The 27498-nt window shown below is 51.3% G+C and overlaps 1 protein-coding gene across 1 annotated transcript; it reads right to left on the bottom strand.

The window, feature by feature from the left end:
• Positions 1–27094, bottom strand: Ptges (prostaglandin E synthase). The gene is made up of 4 exons (XM_020158941.2): positions 26733–27094; positions 10563–10758; positions 7791–7873; positions 1–1437 (listed from the first exon to the last, which is right to left on the bottom strand). Exons 1-4 carry the CDS (start codon positions 26783–26785, stop codon positions 1188–1190), a joined length of 582 nt encoding a protein of 193 aa, XP_020014530.1. The 5' UTR covers positions 26786–27094; the 3' UTR covers positions 1–1187.
• Between the last annotated feature and the right edge of the window lie 404 nt (positions 27095–27498).

Raw genomic sequence — 27498 nt, 5'->3', positions numbered from 1 at the left:
CAAGAGGCTAAGAGGCAGTGGCTGCACAGGTCAGGCACTGCTATTTAATGATGTAGGAAAAACCACACAGGTCTCAAGACAAGACAAGACACACATGCATGCACGCTCGTGATTCCCCACAGGGAACATTAAGTTTTCAAATCTCACAAATACTGGAGGAGACAGAAAGTTCCTTTTAGTGATTGGTCACTCACAGCCCATTGTCCCAAGCTGACAGCTCTGTGGAGCAACCAAAGCCTTGAAGAGAACTTCCTACCTGCCTGAGACATGGAGGAGGAGCCAGCTGAGAAACTGGGAGTGAAGGGCAAGGGAAGTGTCCACAGGAAACGGTGACAGCCATCCCTCCATAAAAGTCACAAGCATCCCATGTCCAGTGGGAACTTTCCATCCCTGGAACTCTCATGGAGGCCTTTTTAAAACATGTGGGCCAGGTGTGGTGGCACAGGCCTATAATCCCAGCACTCAGGAGGCTGAGGCAGGAGAATTGGGAGCTCAAAGCCAGCCTGAGACTCTGACTCTAGAAACCAAACCAAACCAAAATCAAACCCCACACAGCCAGGCTTTCCCTTTGACTGGCTGTGCCAGATCTCTGGGGGGTGGAAGAAGTCACAGTCTAGAAGTCTGCATCCTAGCGGGTTGAGAAGTATGGATTTGAGAATTCTGAAGAGTCTCCCCTCTCTCTTCTTCCTCTTAGGGCAGGAGAGGGAGTGATTTGTTTTGTGTTTTGGTGGGACTGGGGTTTGAACTCAGGGCTTCACATTCACAAAGCAAGTGTTCTACTGCTTGAGCCACACCTCCAGTCCATTTTGCTCTGGCTATTTTGGAGATGGGGGGTCTCACAAAGTATTTGCCCAAGCTGGCCTGAAGCTGTGATCTTCCTGATCTCAACCTCTCAAGTAGCTAGGATTATAAGCACGAGCCACTGGTGCCCAGCTAGGAAAGCAATGTCTAACACTCTGTTATTTAAGCTGAACAACTTTCTAAGGAATTCAAAGGTCTCATAAACCTGGACGCACATTCATGCACACACTCACACCGAGAGGCCCACTGGGCCCAGACCCATCATTCATGGGTGGCCAGGAAACCAGGACTTGGAACTATCCAATCTGGAAGTGACACCAAGTCTGCAGGTATAGCCACAGTGGCTTTCATCCCAGTCTGGTGGCCGAGGAGGTGTCAGCTGCTGCTCACAGGTGGCGGGCTGCCTCCCAGAGGATCTGCAGGGCCATGGACGCGCAGGGGAGCTGGGCCAGGGTGTAGGACACGGAGCGGATGGGCGCCCGCAGCTGGCCCAGGTAGGCCACAGTGTGTACCATGCGGCCCACGAGGAAGACAAGGAAGTGCAGCCAGGCCACGAAAGGGTTAGGGCCCAGGAAAGAGTAGACAAGGCCCAGAAAGAGGAAGGGATAGATGGTCTCCATGTCGTTCCGGTGAGCCCTGGGGAGGCAAAGGGAGTACAGTCAGCTGGGTGCTGAAACTCACACCTGTAATCCTAGCTACTTGGGAGGCTGAGATTGGGAGGATCATGGTTCGAGGCCAGCCTGGACAAAAATCAAGACCCTATCTCCAAAATAACCACCTTAAAATGGACCGGAGATGTGGTTCAAGCAGTAGAGCACCTGCTTTGCAAGTGCGAAGTTCTGAGTTCAAATTCCAGTACCAAACAAAAAAGAATACAGTCAACCAGCCATTAGCTTTGGGGCCCTTCTGAAGGTGCCAGGGAAGATTAGGCTCTGCCCTGAGAGGGCTGCAATCCACAGGGGTTCTCTCTTGGAAGCTAGACACATATATCTCTTCCTGGTCAGGAAAGGAGACACAGGACAGTAAGCCCCAGCTTCTGCCCACAGGCAGCTGCAACAAGGAAGTCCCCTAACAGGCTATGTGGCAAAGGGCTTTTGGTTTCGGGTTTCCTTGCCATGGAGAACTTGCAGGAACCCAGGCCAGGCACCACCCCCCATCGTCCCCTCTGACCCTTGGACACCAGGCAGGAAAAGTGAGGCTAAGAGAGCTAAGAGGGTGGGGGGGGCTTTGCAGAGCAGGCCAGAGTGGAATTGGGATTCAAACAGAGATCTGACTGGTTTGTGCTCTTTGGGCCCCTTTGGGGACTGAGATGGCCCTCCTTCGGAATGCAGGCTCTTCCGCCCCCCCAGCACTGCACTCTGTCTCCCTCTCTCTCTGAAACCTAAGCGCCAGCTTTGCAGGGTAATAATAACAAAATTGACCACTCACTAGGGCGGGCCAGGCGCCCAGCCCCACCAAGCCTTCACTGCATGCGTGCTATCCGGCTCCTTGTTTTGTTTAAAGCAGGCGGGTGTGTGAGTGCGTGTGGCGGGGGGGCTGTGTATGACCCATAAATAAGTGACCAAGAAAGCAAGCTTACCACTGCTGCAGTGGTTGGCTCAGATTTTCCATGACCCCTGCAGATGGTCAGCTTTCTCTCTGGAGAGTGGGGAGATTGAGTCCCATGAATTAGCCTGAAGTCATGGATGGGCACACTGGGTGCTCCAATAAACAGGAACCCAGCACTTTAGCCATGACCCCCATCAAGGACAGGCCACATATGTGCAGAGAGGGGACTCAGCTGGAGCAGGAGGGCCCTTCTTCTCCAGGCCTTCCGGCTGGAATACATCTCACCAGCCACGCTGGACCAGCAGGCCACACCCAGTCTGGCAGCCTCTACATGGTGACCAGCTGCAGAAGTCCCCACTCTCATTAGCAAGATGAGTCCGAGGCAAGGTCACAGTGTGCTGCCTGATTGAAAGCAAGTTGGCAAGGCAGGATGGGGGTGTGGAGCACCCAGCACCCCAATGCTGCAGGGGTCTCTGCAGAGTGGCTGGAGTGGTGGTGGCCGGGAAAGAAAACATTAGTGTTGGAGCCTGAATAATGAGAAGCCAGCCAGGTAGAGGAAGAACTTTCCAGGGAGAGTAACTAGCCCGTGCAAAGGCCCTGGGGTAGGAATCACATAGTGTGTTCAGGGCACAGAAATGTAAGCCACTTGCTACAATGTGGTTTATGAGAAGGAGTGTGAGGCAGGACAAGGGTGGGAGAGGAGCAAAGGAGACTGGAATTCATTCGGACTATAAAAACACCTGTACACCCACAGGCCCTGGATCTTTCCCAGGATATGACAGCCAGCAACTTCTTCCTTCTTCTTCTCCCCCCAAATCTTGTGACCAAACCATGGGGAAAACCAGCCTGTGGCTGAGTGGATCTGGTCTCACCAGGCTGCAGGGAAGACTGTGGCCTGCCCATTCCAGAGGGAGGCAGGCCCAGATGGATCTGGGGATACTGACCACAGGAAAGGAGAGGAGGAAAACAAGGACTGGGGCCACAAGGACTCCCAAGATGAGCAAGTCCCTTACTTTACTAGGGAGTCATGAAGAAAAATCACTCCAGCCTGTGGAGATGGAGTCACACGCACCAACACCCCCACACACTGATGAAAGGGGCACCCTGGAAAAACCCTTTGTGGATTAAGTCAGCATGTCCTGAAATGAGCTCCGCCTACCACAGGAGACCACAAGACAGTGCCACCTGGTGAGTACTTTCGTGACAGTTACGTACTCATTTGCAAGTTTGGGGAAAACATAACTAAGGTAGAAACCCCACTCCATTCATCCAGAGAGTTTTCTCCTTAAAGTACGATTTTACATTTTTAAGAGTTCCTTTTTAGAAAGCTACTAAGAAAATCATAGTACAGGAGGAACACAAATGTGACCAAACATGAAGAATGGATAAGGGAAGGAGGGTGGGAACACATCGAGGGTGAAGAACAAGGGGCCAGAAGATCCCTAAATGCCAGCCTTGTAAAAAAGCTTGCTTCCTAGTTCCAGCCACTGGGCATCAACTTGGCAGTCACCATTGTGGGAGGAGAGGTGGCTGAGAGCTGAGACAGCCAGGAACACTGTCCCTGAAAATCCTTCCCCTATCTGGCCTGGTTCAAACCACAGTGGGGCTCCACAAAGCCACCATGGTGCCAAGAGCAGGGAGCCATGGGGAAATCAGGTTGTTGCAAAAAAAAAAAAAAAACAAACAAAAAAAAACACCTCACCATGGAGAGACATGGAGGGAGTCACGTACCACATCGGGCGAAATGTGTCATCCCAATAATAACCACTTTTAAGGTAAAAGCCACTCAATGCCAGTCCCCACTAGACAGGACTTGCATGGCTTCCTGCAGCATTAGGCCTGCCGCTCTCCCTCAACAGACCTTTCCTGTGTCTTACTGCAACAGGTGACCGCAGTGGGGAGGGGGAGACCCATGTGGCCCCAGGCTCAGGGCAGGGACAGACCCGGCTGCTCTGCTCAGGAGTGATTTTCCTCCCCTCTCTTCTCCACCCACTCGGCCCATGCCCTTGACCTCAGGGTGATACAATGGGTTGGCTGCTTGGTGACAAAGGCAGGTGACAGAGTAAAATTGCCCTGTGCAGAGGGAGAGCATCTAGGAGCAGGGCCCAAGGAGAGGCTGGCTCGCAGGCCTTAGCTTCTTCCTCCATAGACAACAGCGATCCCTTCACAGCGTTGGTGGTGGTGCAGGGAGAGTTGAGGAAAAGGTCAGGGTGGACCAGGTAACTGGATCTACTAAGTTCACTGCCACTCTCTCTCTCATCATTGTCACCCCTGCCAGTGCCAGCCTGGCGCAGACATGGTTGTGGACGCTAATTTCACTCTCTTTGAGTTGCTGGACTCCTGTCCTCCCACAGTCACCCAGGCTGAATGAATCAAAAGCACTTTGACTGCAGTGGGGGTTGTCTCTCTCCATCACTGGGCCAGGTCCACCATCTACAAATGACCATGTGCAAGGACACCTTAGGGACTTCGGGGCTGGCATTTGGGACCCAACATCCAGACAAACCATCTCTCTTGGGTTAAGACCGTGCTCCAAACAGTCAGAAGTGTTCAAAAGCTTGGGTAAGGCATTTACCCTCCTTGGGGGTTATGTGGCAGGTCCTTCACTGAAGTTTCAAACACACAGCCACAGACCTCAGTCAGGACACCCACCATTGGGAAACATGTCAGGTACCCTGGGGAGAACGTGGCTGGTTCCTTTCTCTAAGCCTGCTCCCAGGTTTCTCCCAGAGCCAGGCAGGTGTGCTGCAAGGCAGATTTATGGTCCCAGAACCATGGTGTACTGCTCTCCTGTGTGGACAGGGGCCTCCACCCCCAATGCACTAGAAGCCCTGATCTAATATTTAACTAACTTTGCTCCAAGACACTCTCCCTCTCCTCTCTTCTCTCTCTCTCCTTCTTTCTCCCCCAGCCAGTTCTCCAGTAGCTGACACTCTCAGTTCTGCACCCTCAACTTTCCATGATGTGCTGTGAAGCCAGGGGCCGGAGGAGGAGCCCCAGGAACCCAGGCATATTCCTCCCCCCCAGTACCCCTAAGTCCCCAAGAAGTCCTCATGGATGTAAGGCATTTAGATGAGAGAGGCTTATAAAATACTTGACGGAATCCCAACCACTGAAGCATCCATACTAGAAGATGGGTCATTTTCATGAGAAAAAAAATTGTACTGGGTGGGTAGAAATGTCTCAGCCCCACCCAGGTCTATGTCTCTTCCAGGCATGGTGACACCACCTGGGAGGAGCCAAACACACCTCTAGGTGATTGCTGTGATCTAGCTGGGGCAGCTGCCTTCATTGCTCACCACTCCCTCCCAATGGCCCAGAAGAGGACACAACCAGGGATGAGGGTCACCAACCCGGGGCCATGTTTGGGGAAGATTTTTTGCTCATGGAAGTCCAGCTAGAACAACACAGTGTCTTGCACACAGTGCAATAAACTATGAGTGGATGATGGACGGATGCACGATGGACAGATGGACATCACAGGAGTGACCACATACTGAAGTTCTATCTGACAGGGAGGATGCCACAGAGCTCCCCCTCCTATGATGCATTGCTGCAATTTGTAAAAACCGCAATGTGTACATTATTGTCAATGGCTAAGAAAAACCCTAGCCTTTCTTTTCAGAAGAATTTCTGTTATTAAAGTGACAATGTCCCACCCATTTCTGCTGGTGACACACAGACGTGTTGAGAGCTGTGTGGAGGTTTGTCTCACGTCTCTGCCCAGCTACGCTACCCGTCCTCCCTGCTCCCACCCACCCTCAGATAACCTGTGGGGGCAAACGGCTGGGCACAAACGACCAAGCCACCAACACTGACCTGGTCATCCAAGTTAACATTTAGCCTCTGGGGGAATTTAACACGGCCATATGTGTGTGTGTGAGTGTGTGCACACGTGTGTGTGCGTTGTGCACGTGCCTGCGTGTGCTGGGGAGAGAATCCACAGGCCACTGAGCTACATCCCCAGCCCCAAAGTCACTTTTTGAAGACTCATTTTTTGCGTACTATTGACTGAAATAGAAACTTCTCATGAAATAATGTTCACTAAACAGTATCAGAACCCCAAATTGACTCGGTGCTGGTGGCTCACGCCTGTAATCCCAGCTACTTGGGAGGCTGAGATTAGGAGGATCTACGTTTGAACCAGCCCAGGCAAACAGTTCACGAGACCCCCATCTCCAAAATAACCAGAGCAAAATGGACTGGAGTGTGGCAACTGGTAGAACACCTGCTTTGCAAGCACAAAGCTCTGAGTTCAAACTGCAGTCCCACCAAAAAAGAAAAAAAAAAAACACCCTGAATTGGGTCTACCTAATGCATACCTGATGTTGGGAAAAATATTTAGACATAGTAGACAAAGAGAAAAGAGAGAAATGATGTCACCAGGGATGGGAAAGTGAATGCATCCCTCTTTGCTGCTACATATTTTGGGCAGGTTCAAATTGTCAGCAATGAGTTAGTTCTGATTTTCATAATATTACGAAAAATCACTTTTAATTGCCTGGGGGATGTTAAACGTAGGAAAAGATGTTCAATTTCACTCAGAATAAAAGAAATGAAAACTGAGTGGAGGTGCAAGCATGCAATCCTGGTACTCACGAGGCTGCAGCGGGAGGAGCCTAAGTTTGAAGCCAGCCTGGGATATGTAGCAAATTCCAGGCCAGTGTGGGCTACATGTCAAGCCTTTGTGAGAAAGAAAGGAAGGGAAGGAAGAGAGGGGGGAGGGAGAGAGAGAAAAGAAAAGAGAGAGAAAGAAAGAGAAAGAAATGCAGAGAAAACCCAACCAAATGTGGTAGGCTGTTTTTGAACTGTCCTGCAGGCAGGGATGCACCAGAGATGTATGACGACACTCTGAGCAGGTGGGACGTGGAGAGGCAGCTCACACACCAGTTGGAATGGACTCATGCAATTTGGGGAGTATTTCTCACATTCATTTGTGTCACATACACACGAAGTAGATGCAAGTGGTGGCTGTGGGATGTCCGTGGGATGCCCAGAGAAGACAGAGAGCAGGCACGGGCCCATGGGAGGGAAGCAGCTAGAGGGAGCATCACAGTGTGGGTTAAGTTCTACAGCACCAGCACTGGTAGGCCGCACCCTCCATGCTCGTGTGCGGGACGAGGCTCAGAGCAGCAGTGAAGGAACTCTTTTCTGTGTGTGCGCTCAGAGTCCCAGGAACACCCAGGCCCTGGCCCTGGCCCTGCACAGCAGAACTGGGCACTTCCTGGAGTCAGAGGGAGGAGGGGGACCAGATTTCCCCCGGATACCCTTGCTAACTTTGTAATTCTGAGTCATGAGCACCTACTACTTTCCCCAGGTTAGTGTACGAGTAAATGAAAACACAGGCTGAAGGAAGCAGGCGCCCAGAGGCCCTCGGTCTCCCTCCCAGCTCCCTGTGTGCAGAAGATCAGCAAGGACCAGCGTGAGACTAGAGTACTTGCCTGAGGCAACGCTCCACATCCGGGTCACTCCGGCAGTACTGGGGACCCCCGTGTCTCAGGGCATCCTCGGGGTTGGCAAAAGCCTGAAACACACCACCCAAGCATTACTATTCACGAAGGAGACCCTGGAGTGCGGGGTCAGTGTTCACAGTGACCGGGCAGCAGAGCACCCACACCCATTCAATAGCACCCATGAGCCTCAACTCTGTGACCTGTGCTGGGATTCATGGTGAAAAGCTCTGGGGCCCCTGCTCTTACGAAGCCCATGCTCTGATGGGGGATTGCCCAGGAGAAAGGGAGGGCCAGGTGGGCTCATCTGTCAAGAGACAGGAGCCAGGGCTGGTGGTACAGCCTAGTGGTAGAGTGCTTGCCTGGCATGCATGAGGCCCTGAGTTCCATTCCCAGCACCACAAAAAATAAAGCAGGGCGCTGGTGGCTCACGCCTGTAATCCTAGCTACACAGGAGGCAGAGAGCAGGAGGACCGCGGTTCAAAGCCAGCCCGGATAAATACTTCTCCAGACCCGATTTCAAAAGTACCCAACACAAAAGAGGGCTGGTGGAGTGGCTCACGGTGTTGGCCCTGAGTTCAAACCCCAGTACCACAAAAATAAAAAATTAAATTAAATTAAATAAATAAATAAAAGCAGTGAGAGGACCTTGAGAGCCCCGCATTGCTTACTGTGAGTTTCTAAAACTCCCTGTGCCTCGGGGTCTTCAGGATGAAATGAAGCCTCTGAACCACAGGCAAGAGGAGGAGAGATCTGGGGAGGCATTGAGCACCAGGACGCTGAGTGAACCACCAGTTACTCTCTTGGGACAGAGGAAGTGTAGGTCACACTTGGTGGATGAGGGGTCACCTCTGCCTGTAGCTTGCTCTCCACCATTCCATACTGACCTCAGGGGAAAGCGAAGGCCTCAACCAAGGAACTGCAATCTCTAATTTTCTAAATTTCTCATCCCGACAAGCCTAGTGTTTCTGACTCACCTCACCTAGGTCCACAAAGTCTGGCTCATCCTGCCTCGTGGGCCTGTCCTTGCCCTACCCTGGAGGCACAGCTCTTCATGGTAAGGATGGGAATCCTCAGCCCAGAATTCCTCCCACTGGCCCTTAAGTCAGCAAAGCACAGTTGATGAGCCCACATAGAGCCCTTGGAGACCGAGGCCTTCTAAAAAGTATTTAGCAGGCACTTGCCCCTGGAGTCACAGCCCCGGGGTAAGTGCTCCCCCAGCTGGTGGAATGAGCTGCAGACAGCACAGACCAGAAGAGCCCTGGGTGACAGATGTCAGGTGCTATACCTCTAGTAGGGGCAAGGGGCCAGGCCTCAGGATGCACAACCAGGTTGTGCCACTCAGGTCAATTTTAATGGCTAGCAAGTCATGGGGACCAATATTTGTGGGATGTTTGCTTTGTGCCTGGTGGTAAAGTTTTCTGGCACGGTTAAGATCCTGGTTTATAAAAGGGGACAGACCCAAAGCCCCCAGCTTGCCAAGGTCCCAAGGCTGGTGGGTGGGAAAGCCAGAGCTCTGTACCAAGTGCTCCCCAGCCTCCTCCTGGTTGTCACTAGGCAAAGGAGCAGAAATGAGAGGGGAATGTTGATCACAGGAGCCCCCGGTGCCTCAGTCCCAGCTGTGCAGGCAAAGGTAGCTGGGCAGATTCACCTCCTCCCTTTTCTGCCTGCTCTCTAGAACTCCAGCCCCCAAGACAGGCTCTGGAGCTGGACACCTGGGTTCAAACTGGGCTGTGAGACCTGCACAAGTACTGTGTCCCCTCCTGGGCCCAGGATCTCCACTGGGAAAGAAGAGGCTCCTCCCCTCCACCCCCAAGGGCTGTGCTCAGGATGACTCTATGAGTGAATGTCACTGTCCTGCCTGGTACCTGCTTCCCACATCCCAGGTCAAACCAAGGTGAAAGAATCAGAAGTGATCAGTGTGCAGTGGCCTCCAGGTTTCCTATCACCTGGGCACTGCCCTACCTTTAGTCTTGCCTGTACCTGCCCCAGGGGCTGAGCCTGGCTTGAGGGTAAACTTCGCCACCCCATCCCCCAGGGTCCACTTGCACGTGATCCAGTTGCTGGTGCAGTTTGGGAAAGGACTCTGCTAGCAAAATCCCTATACGAATAAGACCCAGGTGCCTGGGGCTCTCTGGCTTCCACCGGCATGGCTGCGAGTGCAATCTGCAGGCGGCCGCCTGGTGCAGCAGATCTGTGGGCCTGGGTCAGGGCGTCCACCACTTCTCTGGCTCAGTCTTGGTCTCTTTATTGTTGTGCAGGGACTGGAGTGGGGTGGAAGGTGGGGTCCTTCCCTGAACACCCCGATAGGGCTTGAGTGAGACCCTGCCCCTGGACGCTGCCCTGGATTTGTAAGCAACATTCTTGGGGCGTTGGGAATTTCCACTGGGAGGTTTCAGAGGCTCCTGTTTTGCCGGTTCCCACTCCACCCAGATATTGGATCTCCCTGCAGGGAGCCGCCAGGTCAGGGAAGCTTTCTGCTGTCAGAATCCCTGCCCTCCACCAGCCAGGACCTGCCAGGTCTGCTGGCCACAGCACTTAACTTTGGGACACAGCAAGGAAACCTGGAGCTCTCTTAAGCCAGCTGAAGCCAGGCCAAGGGGGAGCCGTCCAGCAGGGCTGCGGGGGCAGCTTGGAGCAAGGCCACTCTCACGCTGGCCAGCACACCTTGGCCAGGTCTCCTTGTTCCTGGACTTTTTCGCAGGGCAGTGAAAGGAGAAGCCAGAATGCTGCTCCCTTCGAGTTCCCCGGGGCGCCACAAACCTTCTTCCGAAGCCTCACTTGGCCTGTGATGACAGCTACCACGTACATCTTCATGATGAGCAGTGCGCTGCAGAGCAGGAAGGCCGGGAGCACCTGGCCACTCGCCATCGCCAGGCCTGGGGCAGGCATCTCCGCCAGCCAGCGAGCTCGGACTCTGGGACAGCCGACCGTGGGAGTGCCGGTCCCACCGAGCAGCCTGGAGAGAGGAGAGCGAGGCGGGGTCAGGAGGCGGGTTTCACAGTCAGCCCCGCCCACTCCCCGCCCACTCCTCCCTCGCAGGCCCCCTGATCCTCTGAAGGTGCGGACCGAGCATCTTGAACCCCAAGGTGCTGTGACAAACAGAGGAGGGAGGCTCCCACTCCGCCCTGGCTCTGGGCCACCCTCCTGGCCAACTCTTTTTCTCTTTATTTTATTTATTCATTTTTGTGGTACTAGGGTTTGAACTCAGGGTCCACACCCTCCATTAGACCTTTTTTGTGATAGGTTTTTTTTTTTTTAAACCCAAGATAGGGTCTCTCAAACTATTTGCCCAGGGCCTCAAACATGGATTCTCCCGTTCTCTGCCTCCTGAGTAGCTAGGATTACAGGTGTGAGCTACTGGTGCCAGAGTCTGGCAAACCCTTCAACGCTTTCAAATCTGTTTCCTCCTCTGTAAAGTAGGAGTTACCACAGTGCCTGCTTTCTGGGGGTCCCACAGACTGGGCACCTAGTGAGACCTGCACCTATGGAGCATGCTGCTGACCTGTGCCCACCTCCCACAGGGTCAGGGCAGGTAGCAGCCATAAGAACCAACCACAGCCACGGGAACGTCACATCACGATCTCACGATCGATGTGACTGCTATGCTAGTCATTAGTCACAGTAGACTGAGTAATGTCCCCAAGGCCATGTTCCAGTCCCCAGAGTTGATAAATATGTTTCACTACATGACAAAAAGGGCTTTGCAGATAGGAGTTTGTAAGGATCTGGAGATGGGAAGATTAACCCAACATAATCACAGGGCCCTTTAAGAAGGAAGAGGTAAAATTAGACAAAAGATGTCAAGCAAGTTAAGAGAAGAGACAAGGATGGAGAGGAGGCTCACTGTGCTTTGCAGATGAGGGGCTCACAGCCAAGGAATGTGGTGGCCTCTGCAAGCTGGTAAAGTAAGAGCCACCAAGGGGACATGAAGTCCCCCAACTCCCTGCTTGATGTTAGCCCTATGAGCCCTTCTCAGGACCTCCAGCCTCCCAACTTGAGACTTGTGCTGTTTGAAGCTGCTGCTTTTGTGGAACTCCTTACAGCAGCCATCAGAACTGGGAACCCAGCACAGTACCCTGCTGTCTTCTTTAGTCTCTTTACTGTCCTCGAAGACTCTTTCCTGGTAAAAGTTGTGATTTGGGACGCCTTCCCATCAACTCTTCAATAGAATGTAAGCAGTGTGTGGCTAAGATTCTCTGAACACCTCACCGGCTATGTCCTGTCCCACTCCCTTCTCAGGATTCTGGGTAGGATTGGGTTTCTAGGGAGAGACATTGTACAAGGGTCTTGCTCATTTTCTCAGCACCGTAGAGGGTGCCCTGGGGAAGTAGGAGAGGGGAAAGTCAGTCTCCTGCACCTGTTCCACTCTCTACCACAACCAGGTCCTTAGGAACACCACCAGGCCAGAGTGACTGCATTGTCAGCCTGGACTGGGCGCCAAATCTCAGCTGCAATCTGATTCCAGAGCCAGTCCTTAGCAGCAGCTGTGTGGCCTTGGTCAAGCTGTTTCACTCTCTGATCTAGTTTCCTGAGCTGTGAGATGCAGCTGATCTTCAGCCGCTCCCCACAGCAGGTTGGGAACTAAAAGGAATTGAGTCTCCAAGTCACAATTACTAAGGGTCTAGCACACTGAGGGCGCTTCCATCAGCGTGAGCCCCTGAGCCTCAGTTTCCTCCTCTTCAAAACAGGTATCGTGGTCCCTGCCTAGTTTGTCAGGAGGGAGAGTCCTGGAAAACCTTGTTTTTGTCTCTTTCCGATTCTTAGCTGGATGATGGGAGCTCCTGTGCTCTGCCCTCCCCACCATGAAAGAATGACACTTCTGAAATCAAGAGCTGAAATAAATCCTTCCTCCTTAAAAAAAAAAAAAAAGAGGACTGGAGGTGTCACTCAAGTGGTAGAGCGCCTGCTTTTCGAGTTCAAACCCCAATTCCCACCAAAAAAAAGGAAAACCTGGTTGCTGCTTCGGGGAGAGGGTGACTTCTTGCCCAGTCACAATCTGGACAAAAGATGTGCTTTATAAAGTTTCCAGAGCCTGGGTTGTCCTGGCCCCTCTAGATAAACGATCAGTCATCATCAAAGAAGGAACATGGCAGATACAGGATGTCCTGAAGCGTAGTTTATCTCTGGATGCATGGGGGAGCCGTGTATCACTGCCTGTTGATCTTTCTGACTGGGAGCAGAGGATGCCTGCCTCTCTTGCCACAGCTCCTAGGGGAGCTGCTGGAGGTACCTGTTCCCCTCGTCAAAAAGCTCAGCTGTTGGCTCCCTGGTAGAGCACTTGGTTAGCATGGGTGAAAGCCCTGGGTTCCATCCTGAGCCCTGAAACCTAAATAAGTAAATACATAATAAAAAGCTCACTTTTGAAGTTGGGGTCTGGAGGCTGTACCATTCCCTAAAATCGTCCATCACTGCTTGGACTGGGTTGGACTGCTCCATCCTGCTCGGCCTTCTTCTCTTTGGATTTCTTTTTTCTTTTTTGTTCGGTGGCACCGGGGTTTGAACTCAGGGCCTCGTGATTACCAGGCAGGCTCTCTGCCACCTGAGCCACTCTGCCAGCCCTTCGGCCTTCTTCTCAAACAACACGCTAGAAACCTGTCCAGCGGAGGCTGGGAAACTGGTGTGGACAAAGAGCGGATTGTTCCCCATTGCCTTGAGCCCGAAATAAGGTACTGTGTAAGCTAGCTCTCATGACTGCTGTACGTGACTTCAGGGTAGACCTCTTCCTTCCCCCTGCTGAAATGAGCCAGTTAAGCCAAGGAGAAAGCTCTGATCTTTGTCCAAGAATTTCAATGGATGGAAGCTGCCGAGATGTTTGGGGTGTTGGTGGCGACAGAAGTGTTGCTTCTCTCAGAGCTTTGGTTTATTTCCCTTTAAGGGACACCAATCCGGTGTCCCCTACCTTGCTGGGGCTTAGGGACCTAGCAAGGATGTGTGGACCATGGGTCATGTGCACAAAAGTAAGGTCAAGAGAAGCCCCTGGAAACATTTTCTATCTTGACTAGGGCTGGGGGGGTGGAGATACAGGACACATGTAAAAACCACCCAGCTGTATCTGTAAATCTTGTCATGTTGCTCTATTTTCTTCTTTCTAAGCCTACTACAGAAGTTCTCCCATCAAGACAGCAACACTGGGCAAAGAGGAACTTTTGTGCGGAAGCTCCATGCCTATCCCAGCTCCTTCCTCGGCATTTCCTGAGGATGTGCCAGCCAGCTCTTCCCGCTGGCTCATTGTCTGCTCCATCAGAGGAGGCTGTGACAGAGGAGGAAGTGGCTGGCTCCTGACCCCTGCATTGCTGGGCTTTCTGCAGCGATGGGGATATAAGAGCACAGTGACGAAAAAGAAAAGCTGTCTGGAGCTGAAGTGACCTGTTAAGTCAGACTTGTACTGTAGTCATCACTGTGACACCCATCCTTGCTTAACAAGCAGTGTTTGTGCAATGTGGTGTGTGGTCTGCAGACCTGTGCTGTGCAGTGAGCGCTTTCCTGACTTTCCTGGCTCTGCATCCCTCCTGGGCAGAGGCCCATGGGACTCCCCTTCAGGATGAGCAATTCAGTGAAGGACTGTTTGCGTCAGCCAGCTAGCCTCTCCCTCCCTCCTCCCTTCTTCAGGAAAATTGTACCCCTTTTCAGGAACTGTGCCCCTATTTGATAGTAAGTCTGATGGGGCTGCCAATCAAAGCACTCCATCCTTTTGGTAGGATGTGGGAATCATGTGACTCAGGCCAGCCAATTACAAAGTTCCTGACATCTGGCATGGTGTGATTGGTCCAAGCAAGGGCCCCTCACTGGAAACTCCCGTGCTCACACTGATGGAGAGACCTCTTTTGGCTCTGAAAGAGGCTGTGAATGGTGTTGGCCTGAAGCTGTGTGTGTAGCCTTGTCCCTGTCCCACATGGGGGGAACCAGGAGAAAATGAAGCCCCAACCTTTGATTTTCTGGGATCCAGCAAGTCTAAGAGTTTCCTTTTCACTCAAGCAAAACATCAGTCAAATTGTATCCTTTCCTTTGCTCCAAAACCCTGCTGTGTTTCCCAGATCACTCAGTAAAAGGCAAAGTCTGGACAATGGCCTGTGGCTGTATCATGTCTGGTCCCCATTTTCTCTCTGAATTCTGTCCCTTCCCAGCCACACTGCCCTCCTCAGCAGGGTCAGACACAGTTCTGCCCCTGGACCTTTCCACTGGCTGTTCCCTCTGTCCAGAATTGGAATTCTCTGTCCTCAAGTACACCTGTTTCCTCCAAATCTTAGCTCAACTCTGACCTCACTGAGGCATGCTGAGACCTTATCAGTTCTGGGTTGGTCCCAGAACTGCTCTCCTGGGGCCCTTGCCCTGCCCCAGCCTCTCAAGGTCACTCTGTGGGATCTAACCATGCATAACATATAACTAAAACCACAATTTGTTGAACTGAATTAAATTAAGCTATGTTCATTTGGATTTTTGTCCCTTATAATCAAAAGAATCTAGATTGAGATAAATGACAACTCCTCTTTCAGGAATTTGGTCCTGAGTCCTGATTCTCACCACCTACTTCCTGGAATGCCCCAGGGGGAGCCTGGCTGCTGGTCTCTTGATGGGAAGACACCCAGGGAAGAGGTCTGGAGGTCTCTGAGTGAGACAGGTTTCCAGGAAGGCTGGGCCAAGAACCACACAACTAGGGCACTGCCCGAGGGTCACCTGTCCCAGAGCCACCTGCCCCAGGAGGATGGCACATGTTAAATTTAATTTGCATATTGACTGGACACACATACACACACACCCAGCCATGAAAACTCAAAGATGCTCACATCTACTGATAAGTGTACACGGTGAGGGTTGGAGGCTGCCCATCAGTGATTCTGCCTGACTGGGTGCTACAGGACCGGTTGCTTGCCTGGTCTCCCAAGCCCAGCCTGTCCCCCCCCACACCTAGTCATGAAACAGCCAAGGTGGCCTTCAGGGACAATGCTATCCCTCGTTAGGACAACAGTCAAATGGAATGATTGCTACAGGTCCACCGAACACTAGAATAACTACAGACCTCATCAGATGGAAGGGAGGCACAACTAATAGACCCGTTCTAGCCTGAGGCCTGGCAAGTGGTTGTGCTCACTCTGGCCCCATAGCTGGTGTTTGGTAGGGTTTTTTGGGGGGGGCACTGGAGTTTGAACTCAGCGCCTCATGCTTGCTAGGCAGGCACTCTTACCACTTGAGCCACTCCTTTCTCGTAGTCTTGGGTCTCCTTCACTCTTGAACTTTGTGGTTTCCTCAGTCAGGAAGCCAAGAACCCTCTCCCCTTCTCAGGGTGAGGAAAAGCAGAGCTTCCCAGCTGTGTGGTCAATGGGAAGAGAAGGCTGATATCCACGTGATGGAATATTACTCAGTCAGTAAGAGGAAGGGCATTCTGACCTGACTATGACAGAGATGAACTTCCAAAATATTAGGGTAAAGGAAGAAGCCAGACACAAAAGGCTTCAAATTTTGTATGATTCCATGTTTACAAAATATCCAGAAGAAGCAAATCCCTGGAGACAGAATGCAGAATCCTGGTTGCCAGGGTGCAGATAGAACAGAGTGACCACTTAACGAATGTCAGGTTTTCTTCTGGGATGATGAGAACGTTCTGGAGATGGGCAGTTGGGGATGGGTGCACAATGTTGTGACTGTGCTAGTGACCTTGAGTCGTGTACTTTATTTCATGATGCTGGGAAAGGAACCCAGGGCCTGTGCATGCTAGGCAAGCACTCTGCTACTGAGCTAGGGCCTCAGTCCCCAAACTGTGCACTTGAAAATGGTTAATTTTATGTGAAGAAGAAAAGAGAATCGCTGAGGCCTTGTCTGCATGTGAAGGGCCCAGCACGGTGTGTGCAGAGCCTCGTTTGGTAAATGTTGACTGGAGCCCGACTACCTGAATTCCTGAGTGAAATGCCACGAGTTCCTGTGGTGTGGTCCTCTTCTTCCATCTGGGGAGACACAAGCATGCTCAAAGCTGCGCCAGCTCTGACCGCAGCCCCTCCTGATGGAGGCCATCTGTTGCTCCAGGGCCTCGGGTCTCAGATCCCAGCGCTGGTGCGCAGAGCAGTAGGCAAGAAGTAGCACTTCCTGGATGGGGACCCAGTTGACAGGAGAGGCAGATGGGGAAGGAGGGGTAGGAGAATTGTTTGTCTCTGCACAAACCACTGCCAAGACATTTGCAGGGAAGCTGCTGGCCCTTGAGTTGAGTGTGGCCCTAGGCAGAGGCTCTTGGGTCATGGGGAGCCAGGACCCTCCCAGAGACGCATCAAGTGGACACTGTAGCCTCAGGTTCACAGGCATGGCGCCCACCCACGGAGGCTGATTTCCCAGGGGCCACAGTCTAGATGGGCGGCAATTCCCATGTTTAGTTCTGATCAGTTCTTGGACACATCAGGGACCCATTTCCTATGAAGCCTCACGGGGGAGCTTTGCATTCCTCAGCTGGGTTTGGCCAGCAAGCCATGACTCCCAGGACAGGACAGCTGGCCAGGATTTCAGACGCTGGAAGATGGGAGCCCCTCCCACTCCTCCAGTGGCCTCCAAGACCCAAAACCTTCTCGGTTGGCTTCAAAATGCACCACCCCCTTTCCCTCAGGGCCTTTGTCATGAGATAGTATTTTATGACAGTTTTATATAAATCATTCAAATATGCCAGATGCTGACATTGACTATGGGATGGAGTGCATGCTTTCCTTCTGATGCGGGGTCCTCTCTGCCTCTCACCCTTAACCTTGCTGGGCACCAGGGACAAATGTGCATCATAACACATTTGATCATAACAGCAAGGACGGTGGCAGCAGGCACCATCCAGCCAGCACCTCCTATGAACACAGCCTGTTTCACCGTCAGTCCTCACTCTGCATCTAGGGTCAGGCTCGGGCTGTGAATGATGTTATTGAGTCTCAGATCTAGACTGAGGCAGAGCTGTCTCAAGCTAGAGCAAGTGCTCCTTACCCCCAGATAGAGCTGCTGTTGGAATTCAGGCCAGCCGGTCCCTTCTTGCACAACTTTCCTTGTTCAAAATTCTTTCCTTATGCAGAGTCGGATCTGCCCTTGAGGGCTTTGGGGAAATGCCCCTCCTTCAGAACTGGAGGACACCATCAGGTCCACCCTCATTTTGTCTGGAAAGCCAAACCACCACCACTCCATCATCCTTGGATCTTTCTTTCTGCAGCCCCAGGGCCAGATGGGTCCCGTCTGTAGTCTCTCTTTAGAGAGCCATGCCCCTGTGTACCACTGAGCCAACTCAGACCAGAGGGGAACTGCCACTCCTTGCTGGGGACCCTTCACTCCTATGGGCATAGGAAGAACTGTGACTTCAAGCAGGTGTCATCACATAATTTAAGGAACTCATTGCAAAATGAAAACACAAAGCCCCTTCTTGTGGTATGGTGGCACATGCCTATAATTCCAGCACTTGGGAGGCTGAGGCAGAAGGACAGTGAGTTCGAGGTCATCCTGGACTACATAGTGAGAACCTGTCTCAAAAAAAACAAAAAAAGAAAAAAGAGAAAAAGCCTAAGGTTCTTAAGAATTCCAAGAGGCGTGTGCTAGCCTGGAGTCCCAGCTCAGGGTGAGTCAACAGGCTGAGTAAGGAAGGCATGTCCTAATCAGAATGGAACCAAGGATAACATCACTATCTCCATCTAATCTACACTATCAGAGCTGGATAAGGCCTTCAATCAGGTCTGCCTACAGCACTTTCAGGTCATAATACCATGAGCACCAATAGCAGCTGGCTTTTTATTTCACCAGTGGAACTGGAGTTTGAACTCGGAGCTTCAGACTTCCAAAGCAGGTGCTCTACCACCTGAGCCACTCCTCAGCCCATTTTGCTCAGGCTAGTTTGGAGATGGAGTCTCCAGAGCTATTTCCTGGGCTGGCCTTGAACTGTGATCCTCCTGATCTCAGCCTCCCAAGTAGGTAGGATTGCAGGCACCCGGCAGGTCTTACACTTATTACCGTGAATAAGTGCTCACAACACTATGGTGCCCAGTTTTCAGAGAGGATTCCTGAGGCTCAGGGGAGGGGTGAGGGGGGACACACAGCCCTGGGACTGTGATCACAAGAGAAAGAGTCAAATTCAGAACCAAAAGTTGCAGAGTCCATGCTCTGAGTGAACTGCACGGTGTCCCCAGAAAGATGTCTAAGTCCTAATAACCCTGGTATATGCACATGTGAAATTGTTTGGAAATGGGGTCTGTATTAGGCAGGAGTCTCCAGAAAAATACAACATAAATATTGTGTGTAAAACATAAGGAGATGTATTACGATTTGCAATTGACTCATGGTTATGGACGCTGAGGAGTCCCGTGCTCTGCTGTCTACAAGCAGGAAGGATGGCTCCACAATTCAGTCCAGAGGCAAAGGCCTGAGAGCCAGGGGGACTGAGGTATAAATGCCAGTCTGAGAGAGGAGATGAGATGTCCCCTTCAAGTCAAGGACAATAGGGCTGGAGGAATGTGGCTCAAACTGTAGAGCACCTGCAAGTTCAAAGCCCAATATCAACCCAAAAAAAAAAAAAAAAGAAAGAAGAACAAGAACAAAGTTCATCCTCCCTCTGTCTTTGGATCTTCAGGCCCCGGGTGGATAGGATGGCCAGGCACTGGGGAGGGCTCTCTGTTCCAGATGCTAATCTCATCTGGGAACACCCCCATAGACCCACAGACACACCCAGGAATAATCTTTAATCTGAGCACCCTGTGGCCAGTCAAGTTGACACATAAAGTTAATTAAATCACAAATTCCCCTTGGAATCCAGACACACCTCCTGAACCATACTTAATCTCCAAATAAAGGCAATAACAGAGTCATAATCCACCCAGCCTGATACAACTTCCAGGTACAGCCAAAACACACTAATCCCTTCCACCGAAGAGGAAGTAAAGTCTGGAGGCATGTTTACTCTTCTCTGATTTCCCCCAGTTTAGCCAGGCACGTTGATACCCACCTGTAATCCCAGTACTGGGGGAGGGGCTGAGGCAGGAGGATCGTAAGTTCAAGGGCAGCCAGAGCTACAAAGCAAGACCTTGCCTGTCCCCCTCCCCCGGAAAGATATTCCTCAGCTTAAATGCTAAGGCAAAAATCAAAATATCTTATGTTATGTGATACAGAAATAGAGGAAATAAAACAAAGATACACAAACTCATAGCAAAATGAAGAGGAAATGACCCTGACGATTTGATTCTCATGGCTGTAATGGGTTATGTGACCTTCTCTGTATGTACATATTTTGAGAGAGGGTCTTGCTATATAGCCCAGGCTGGCCTTGAACCCTTGTTCCTCTTGCCTCAGCCTCTTGTATGCTGGGATTACAGGATGAGGTATCGCTCCCAGCTGAAAGCTGGTTGTCTATAGTCACTTTCCTTGCAGTACTGAGTTTGAACTCAGGGCCTACACCTTGAGCCACTCCACCAGCCCTTTTTTGTGAAGGGTTTTTTTTTTTTTTAATTTCTCAACATTTTTTTGGTAGGAGTATTTCATTTTCATTTTATTTTATTTTTATTATAATTTTTTATTAGGATATATTCATTATGAGTGGACTCATAGTAACAATTCCAAGCAGATTTATATTGTACATTAGCTACACTGCTCCATGTGAAGGGTTTTTTTGAGATAGGGTCTCAGGAACAATTTGCCTGAGCTGGCTTTGAGCCTTGATCCTCCTGATCTCTGCTCCCGAGTACCTAGGATTTCAGGCGTGAGCACTGGGGCTTGGCTGCCCATTTCTTCTATCCTTCACCCTCAGGAGATGCCTCAGCTGGTTGTGGTTCTTTTTCTGATAGAGTGACTGGAACCTTCATTACTGAGGGCTCTGGGCCAGTAATAGATTGAGTTGTTGTTTTTTACCCTAGGGAGTTCCCATATCCTACGCAGACTCTTCCTGACCTCCAGTGGGGAACAGCAGCCAGGCGCCAGTGGGGAACTTGGTGAGACCAGTGACTTCCATGATCCTGGTCCACCAGAGCACTTGTTCTACTGTGGGCTCCTTGGTCAGAACCAATGCTGGATGCAAAACCACGAGGGTGGGTGTGGAATTCTGTTGAGTCCTCGGGTGGCGGTTCAGGGAGAAGCACTGCATGCTGGGAAAGCAAATCCAGTATTCAGAGTGTCTGTTCCAGAAGGGACAAAACACTTCCCTTTCCACAATGGAAGTCACCTGTGCTATCATCAGGGCGTTTCCTCTGGAGCACATGTATTAGAAACTTAATCCCCAAGCTCAAATGTGAACGGTCTTTGGGTCTTTGGAGATAATAGGATTACATGAGGTCGTGAGGGAGAGGGCCCCATGATTGTGTTAGTGTCTTCAGAGGCCGAAGCAGAGAAAGCCAAGGCGGCAGGCCTTCTCTGTCTCACTGTGTGATGCCCTGCTCCGCCTCTGGACTCTGCAGAGTCCTCCTCCCTGGAGGAAGCCAGATGCAGCCCTCCACCTAGGACTTCATGGCCTCCAGAACTGTAAGAAACAAATTGCCTTTCTTTATAAGTTACCCAGTCTCAGGTATTCTGTTACAGCAACAGAAAAGGGGCTAATTCAACCTGCCACCAGGTAGCTGTCTGGTTACTCCAGGGAATGGTGCCATACTGGAGGCTTGGTGTTGGTTTTCATGACTGGCAGATTGGCCCCTCAGCAGCAGCCATAACCAGGTGGGCCTTAGTGAGTGGAAGGCCATGTTTGCTTGAGCCTAAGCATAACTGCCATCCCTGTCACCATGGCCACTTTCATGAGCCTATTGGACAATGTCAGGGTGACTGAGGAAAGAGGCTGCCTGCCACTCAACCTGAGCATTAAAATCCTCCTCTGCTGAGGTTGCACATGGGACACAAATATCTTCAGGCTCCATCTGCCTACCTCCCTCCCAGCTTTGTCACCAGTTGCCTGGACAATCCCACGAAGCCATTGGTCACACCCAATGAATCTGTATACAATTGCACATCTAGCCAGAAGCTGCGTCCACTGGCAGGGGAGCTTCCTTCGCCACTGTCCTCCAGGGATGTCCCAGAGAGGGGTTGTAGTGTCACAGCTGTCCACATAGGGTGACACCTGCATATTGGGAAGAACCTGCTATAAGCCAGGCCCACGTCTTTCCCTCCTGCCAAGTCATCAAAGAAAAGTTTCCAGTGGGCCACAGGTGTGCACTGGGGTTTGAACTCAGGGCCTCACACTTGCTGGGCAGCCTCTACCACTTAAGCCAGTCTACCAGCCCTTGTCTTTTTTTTTCTTCCTGATGGGTTTTTTGAGATAGGATCTGGTGAACTATTTCCCAGGGGCTGGCTTCAAACTCTGATCCTCCTGATTTCTGCCTTTTTTTTTTTTTTTTTGTGGTACTGGGGCTTGAACTTTGGGTTTATACCTTGAGGCACTCCACCAGCCTTTTTTTTGTGATGTTTTTTTCAAGATAGGGTCTCATAAACTATTTGCCCAGGCTGCTTTGAACCTCGATCCTCCTGCTGATCTCTGCCTTCTGAGTAGCTAGGATTACAGGCATGAGCCACTGGGGTCCAGCTCAAGATCTGCTTCTCAAAAGGGTAATTGTCTATGGAGGGGAAAAGAGCCTTGCTCCAGTATCCTAAAGGCCTGAGCTGTGACTCACCCACAGAGCCTACCAAAGGCCCCCAACAGCACCCCATTTGCTACTGACACCTGGGATACCATTGGATCTGCTGAGCAGCCTGCAGTGACATCCCCAAGTAGGCTCATGTAGCCCCTCAAATCCAAGGGGCTAGCTGGCTGGGTGTTGTGCCTATTTCTTGGTTGTAAGGGCAAGCCAGATGTGACAACTAATCTTCCTCTTAGCAGGGACATCTCAACATTCCTCACATGCTGGCCCTCTAGAAATTTCTTAGGAGGCCCCTGAATTTTGGTTGGGTTTATTTCCAGCTCTGACATGCAAATGTCTTACCAGAAAACTCTAAAAGCTTTTTGTGTGTGTGGTGCAGGGGGTGGGATTGAACCCAGATCCTTGTACATGCTAGACAAGCATTGTACCACTGAGCCACACTCCAGCCCTGTCTAAAGCAGTTGCTACTTTCGCTTCCTTGGTCCAGTCTGCACACTGTCACCAATGTACTGGACCAGTGTGATAGCATATGGAAGGGAAAAGCTATCAAGAGCCCTGTGAATTCAATTATGACAGGTCTGGAGAGTTGGCGTGCCCCTGAGGCAGGGTGGGGAAGATGGGTTGCTGGCTTCACTAGCTGAAAGCAAGTTGTTCCTGGTGGCCTGATAGACAGGGATGGACAAAGGACATTGCTAGCCCCATGGCTGGGTACCACGTGCCAGGGGATGTGTTATTTGCAGAAGGCAGGAAACCACAGGTGGTGGAGCAGCTGCAGGTGGAGAGTCCACTTGCTTAAGCTTTCTGACTTCCATATGGACGCATAGGAGGGGGAGGGTGGTGCAAATGACTCCCCTGCCTCTTTCAAGTCCTCGATAGTGGCTATCTTCTGGTTTACTGTTTCCTAAGCAGAGCTGGTTCTTTCTGAACTCAGGGCTTTGCTCTTGCAAAGCAGGTAGGTGCTTTACCACTTGAGCCACACCTCTAGTCCCTTTCACTCTAATCATTTTGGAAATGCATTTTCTCTAACTACTTGCTTAGGCTGGCCTTGAACAGCGATTCTCCCAATCTCAGCCTCCCAAGTAGCTAGGATTACAATCATGAGCAATGGCAGAGCTAGTGCTAGGGCTCCTACTCAGTCTTTCCCTCAGGCTAGCCCTCCGTTCCACAGGTCAGAAAAGCAGAGTAGTGATTCTGCCAGCTGTTGACTATGTCTACTCCAACTGCATGTTCTAGAAGTGGGGAAATAACAGGCTCCTCTGTGAGACAGACCTGCACTAGAAGCCCACTGTCACCTGACCTCCATAGGCCAGCTCTGACTGCAGGGCCACAGTGATATCTTGGGGCTCCTGCAATGTGTCAGTTCACAGTCAGCGGCCAGGGGACTCCAAAAGTTCTAATTATTTCCTTTTCCCCATTAACAGTCACCTTGGTAAAAGATCAGAGATCCTTTTGGAGAGGACTGGAGAAAGATTAGCAGTGTAGATTTTTTGCAGCATACTGGGGTCCTTCCTCAAGGGGACCCAGCACCCTTTTCATTCAAGGGGTCCTGGGTGTTTAAGAGGGCTCAAGTCTGGGAATCGGTTAAGGGACTGTGACCCTTTATTTTTATGACTTGAGTTAGATTTCCACTGACTTAGGACCAATCAGATGAAGGAAGGACTCAGCAGCCTTCCCACGTGTTTCACTTCCAGGAAGCCATGAGGATCAAGCCAACACCAGGGTCTGTGCAAGTCTGGTCCATTACGGTGACCACGCCCACCTTGCCTGTGACAGTCCATTGCTACTCAGTGGTCCCAGCCATCCCAGAACTCAGTTGTTCCTACTGCATTTAGGTTTCTCAGTTCAGAGACTGCAGCTCCCACTCGAGGTGTGGCCTATGGAGAGTGATCACAGAGCCCTTCAAGAACACTGAGTTCCCGCAAAGTTTGCTCATAGTCATGGTGGAAGCTGTGTCTTCTGGACTCCTAGTGTGGGTAGGTAGGCTTTAAATGGGGTCCACTCAAACACCTCAGTCTCCCTAAGCCATTGAACTCCTTCCTCTACAGTAAACCAAAGCACATCCACCATTGCATGGTCACGGTGGTTCTCTTTCGGATGCAACCAACCAAGCACCCTGAGTGCAGCACTAGTGCACCCTGCCTAGCGAGCGTGTCACAGTTGGGATGTTGTGAGCACAAAATGCACACTGGATCTCCAGGACTCACACATTCTCCTGAATTCCTCTGTTGGAAGGGCAATCCCCAAGTCACGTGTTAGTCGAACTGGGAGGTGGAGCCTGTGAGAGGCAATTGGATTGTAAGGGTTGTACCACCATGAACGGATTAATCCATGAGTGGATTAGTGGATGAATGGGTCATGGAAGGAGTGGCTTGCTCATAAAAGGAGTTCTCTGGTGCTTGTTCTGTCTTGCCATCTGCTGTCCTGTTCCACCTCAGGACTCTAGAGTCCCCGTCACATACAGCCCCTTCACCTTGAACGTCCCAGCCTCAGAACTATAACAAGTAAGCTTCTTTTCTTTGTAAATTACTCAGCTTCACATATTCTGCTATAGTAGTCAGAAACAGACTAAAGCTAGGCATGGTAGTACTACCTGTAATCCCAGTACTGGGAAGTGGAGGTAGGATTGAGAGTTCCTGGGCAACCTGGGCTACATAGTGAAACTCTGTCTTAGAAACACAAAACAGGTCTGGCAGAGTGGCTCAAGGGGTAGAGCACCTGCCTACCAAGTTCAAGGGCCTGAATTTAACCCCCAATACCTGGGGGAAAAAAAGACTAAGCCATAACTCATTCAATAAATTCAGCGTGATCCAACTTAACGCTCTGTCCAGCATTGTCTCACACTCCTTTCTTTGGCATTGCTGGGGGTGAAACCCAGGCCTCCTGCAGGCTAGGCAAGTGCTCACCCCTGAGTCATGCCCCCAGCTCCTGTTCCCACTCTTCATTTCCACTCCCACTCATGTTCCTTGGTGTTCTGCCTCATAAAATGGAAAACTTAAGGAGCTCCTTTGGAGCGTAACATTGCTCTTCACTCCTGAACCTCAGGGGGTGTTGTGAGAGCCTCACGGTCATCACCAGTCCTCAGAAGAAGTTTGCAGGGTCCTAGTCTTGTGGGACTGAGCCCCTCACCAGTGGGATCTGTGCTAACGCTAGGTACTTACTATCAGAATTGCTTGGTGTGGAAACCCCCACACACTGGGTGTCAGAATTGCTGCAGCAGAGGGGAAAGAAGAGTGTAAGAGTGTGCCTGGCTTCCCTGGCGCTGTGACTGCTACTGGGATTGTTAAAAATTGAAACTTTGTTGGGTGCCAGTGGCTCACGCCTGTAATCCTAGCTACTCAGGAGGCAGAGATCAGGACGATCATGGTTCAAAGCCAGCCCCGGGCAAATAGTTTCTGAGACCCTATTTCGAAAAAACCCATCACAAAAAAAGGCTGGCAGAGTGGTCCAAGGTGAAGGCCCTGAGTTCAAACCCCAGTACTGCAAAAAAAAAAAAAAAAAAAAGAAAGAAAGAAAAGAAAAAAGAACTGATACTTCACTAGAGCAGGCTAATTCCATAGACAAAACTTTAATGCAGAGGATGAGTTTGTATCCAGCCCACCCAGCTAAAGGGGTTAGGAAGTGAACACAGCGACATTTCCTGTGGGAGGGGCCACAAATGCACAGCAGCCACTTAGACACATAGGGAGTTAACTCACCCTCAAGTGCCCCATGCCACAAGATCAGGGCAGGGAGCATCCCGTGGGAGTCTCCCACCACCAGGCCCTGCACCCGGCAAACTGACCGTGGGGTAGGCATGCACTTGCAAAAGTCACCACCCTCCACTGCTGGATGCCCCACCCTCAGCCGGGGTCTCTGGTTTCCAGTTTGGACTCTCAGTAAAGGAGCAGGTGCACTAGAATCCATGACCCAGAGCACAAGGCTGGGGAATGGCATTCCTGAAAGAGACCCTGCATGTCCTTTGTCATCCACACCCTGCCCCAGGCTCAAAAGACATTCAGGAACCCAGACTTCTCAGTGTGACAGCGACAGAGGTCCTGACGTGCTATCTCCTCATCGGGAAGTCACCCAGCCCAGAACAGCCTGGCACTCGGCTTGGAATTGCACACCACCTATGGGAAAAGTGCTTCTTCCTCCTGGAAGGCAACATGCCTTGGGTCACCGCCGATCAGCCGGTCACCAGCGTGGTTCCCCAGCCCTGCCCAGACCGAGCTGCACACCTGAGCAGGTGAAAAAAGTCAGGGCAATCGTGGGGTGAGCCAGGGAAGCGTGAGTTCGGAGGAACATCCAACCAAGTGGGAGGCTGGAGCAGCCCTGGGGTTGTTGGACCTCTCTCCAGCCTAGGCCTGAGCCACCCTTGGCCCCCACCCCCCTCGCCTCTTACCGTGTCCCCGGGCACCTCAGCCTGTGCTCATTGGGCAATGACTTCAGCCACATCACGCTGGAGGCCTGGGCCAGCTTGGAATCCAAGGGGCTTCGGGCTCTTGACTTTTCCTTCCTCTCTTAGGCATGACTCAGCGGGCCTGGCCCCGGGCTGTGGCGAGCATTCTGCTTTTACGAAATAGCTGTCCTCACTCAAACCGCAGGCCCCTCCTTGGCCTCTCAACCCTCTGAAGGTTTGGGTTCAGATGTTGGGCACAGGGACCCCTCTGCTGCTGGGACCGATCACTGCTCAGAAGGGTATAACAGTGGAGAGGTTCCCCCAGACTCCTTCTGCCTTGCATGCTGCCCTTCAGAGCTCTTCTGTCTTCCCACCCCACCCACCCCTCCTGTCTCCTCCCTTTTCCTCTTCTCTAACCACAAAAGTGACCTCATAACCAATTTCAACTGGTTAGAGATGGGACACATGTCTTTTCCAAAGGAGACTCATATTTCCGAAAAAAAAGCCTAAAATAGATCATTCATTCCTTCATGGAGAGGCAGAAGAGCAAATAAGATCATTGATTCAGCTGGGTATAGTTGTGCACACCTGTAATCCCAGTACTCTGGAGGCAGAGACTGGAGGATCATGAACTGGAGTCCAGCCTGTCTCAAAACAAAACAAAAAGCAGCATGAGACCAGGAGTTTAGACAGTCTGTGGATGTGTCCAGTGAGGTCCCCCAGCTGCACGCACAGTGCTGTGTGCCCAGAGGATAATGCATTGAGGTAG

This window comes from Castor canadensis, chromosome 13, assembly GCF_047511655.1.
Source record: "Castor canadensis chromosome 13, mCasCan1.hap1v2, whole genome shotgun sequence".
Lineage (NCBI taxonomy): Eukaryota > Metazoa > Chordata > Mammalia > Rodentia > Castoridae > Castor > Castor canadensis.
Note: the sequence above shows the minus strand (reverse complement) of the source record. Positions and strands in the feature narration are given on the sequence as shown.

Coding starts and splice junctions, on each gene's coding strand:
- Ptges (XM_020158941.2), bottom strand. CDS start 26,785: ATGTGGCTGAAGTCATTGCCCAATGAGCACAGGCTGAGGTGCCCGGGG. Junction 10,759..26,732: donor CTGAGGTGCCCGGGGACACG/GTAAGAGGCGAG, acceptor TCCTCTCTCCAG/GCTGCTCGGTGGGACCGGCA. Junction 7,874..10,562: donor AAGTGAGGCTTCGGAAGAAG/GTTTGTGGCGCC, acceptor GGTGTGTTTCAG/GCTTTTGCCAACCCCGAGGA.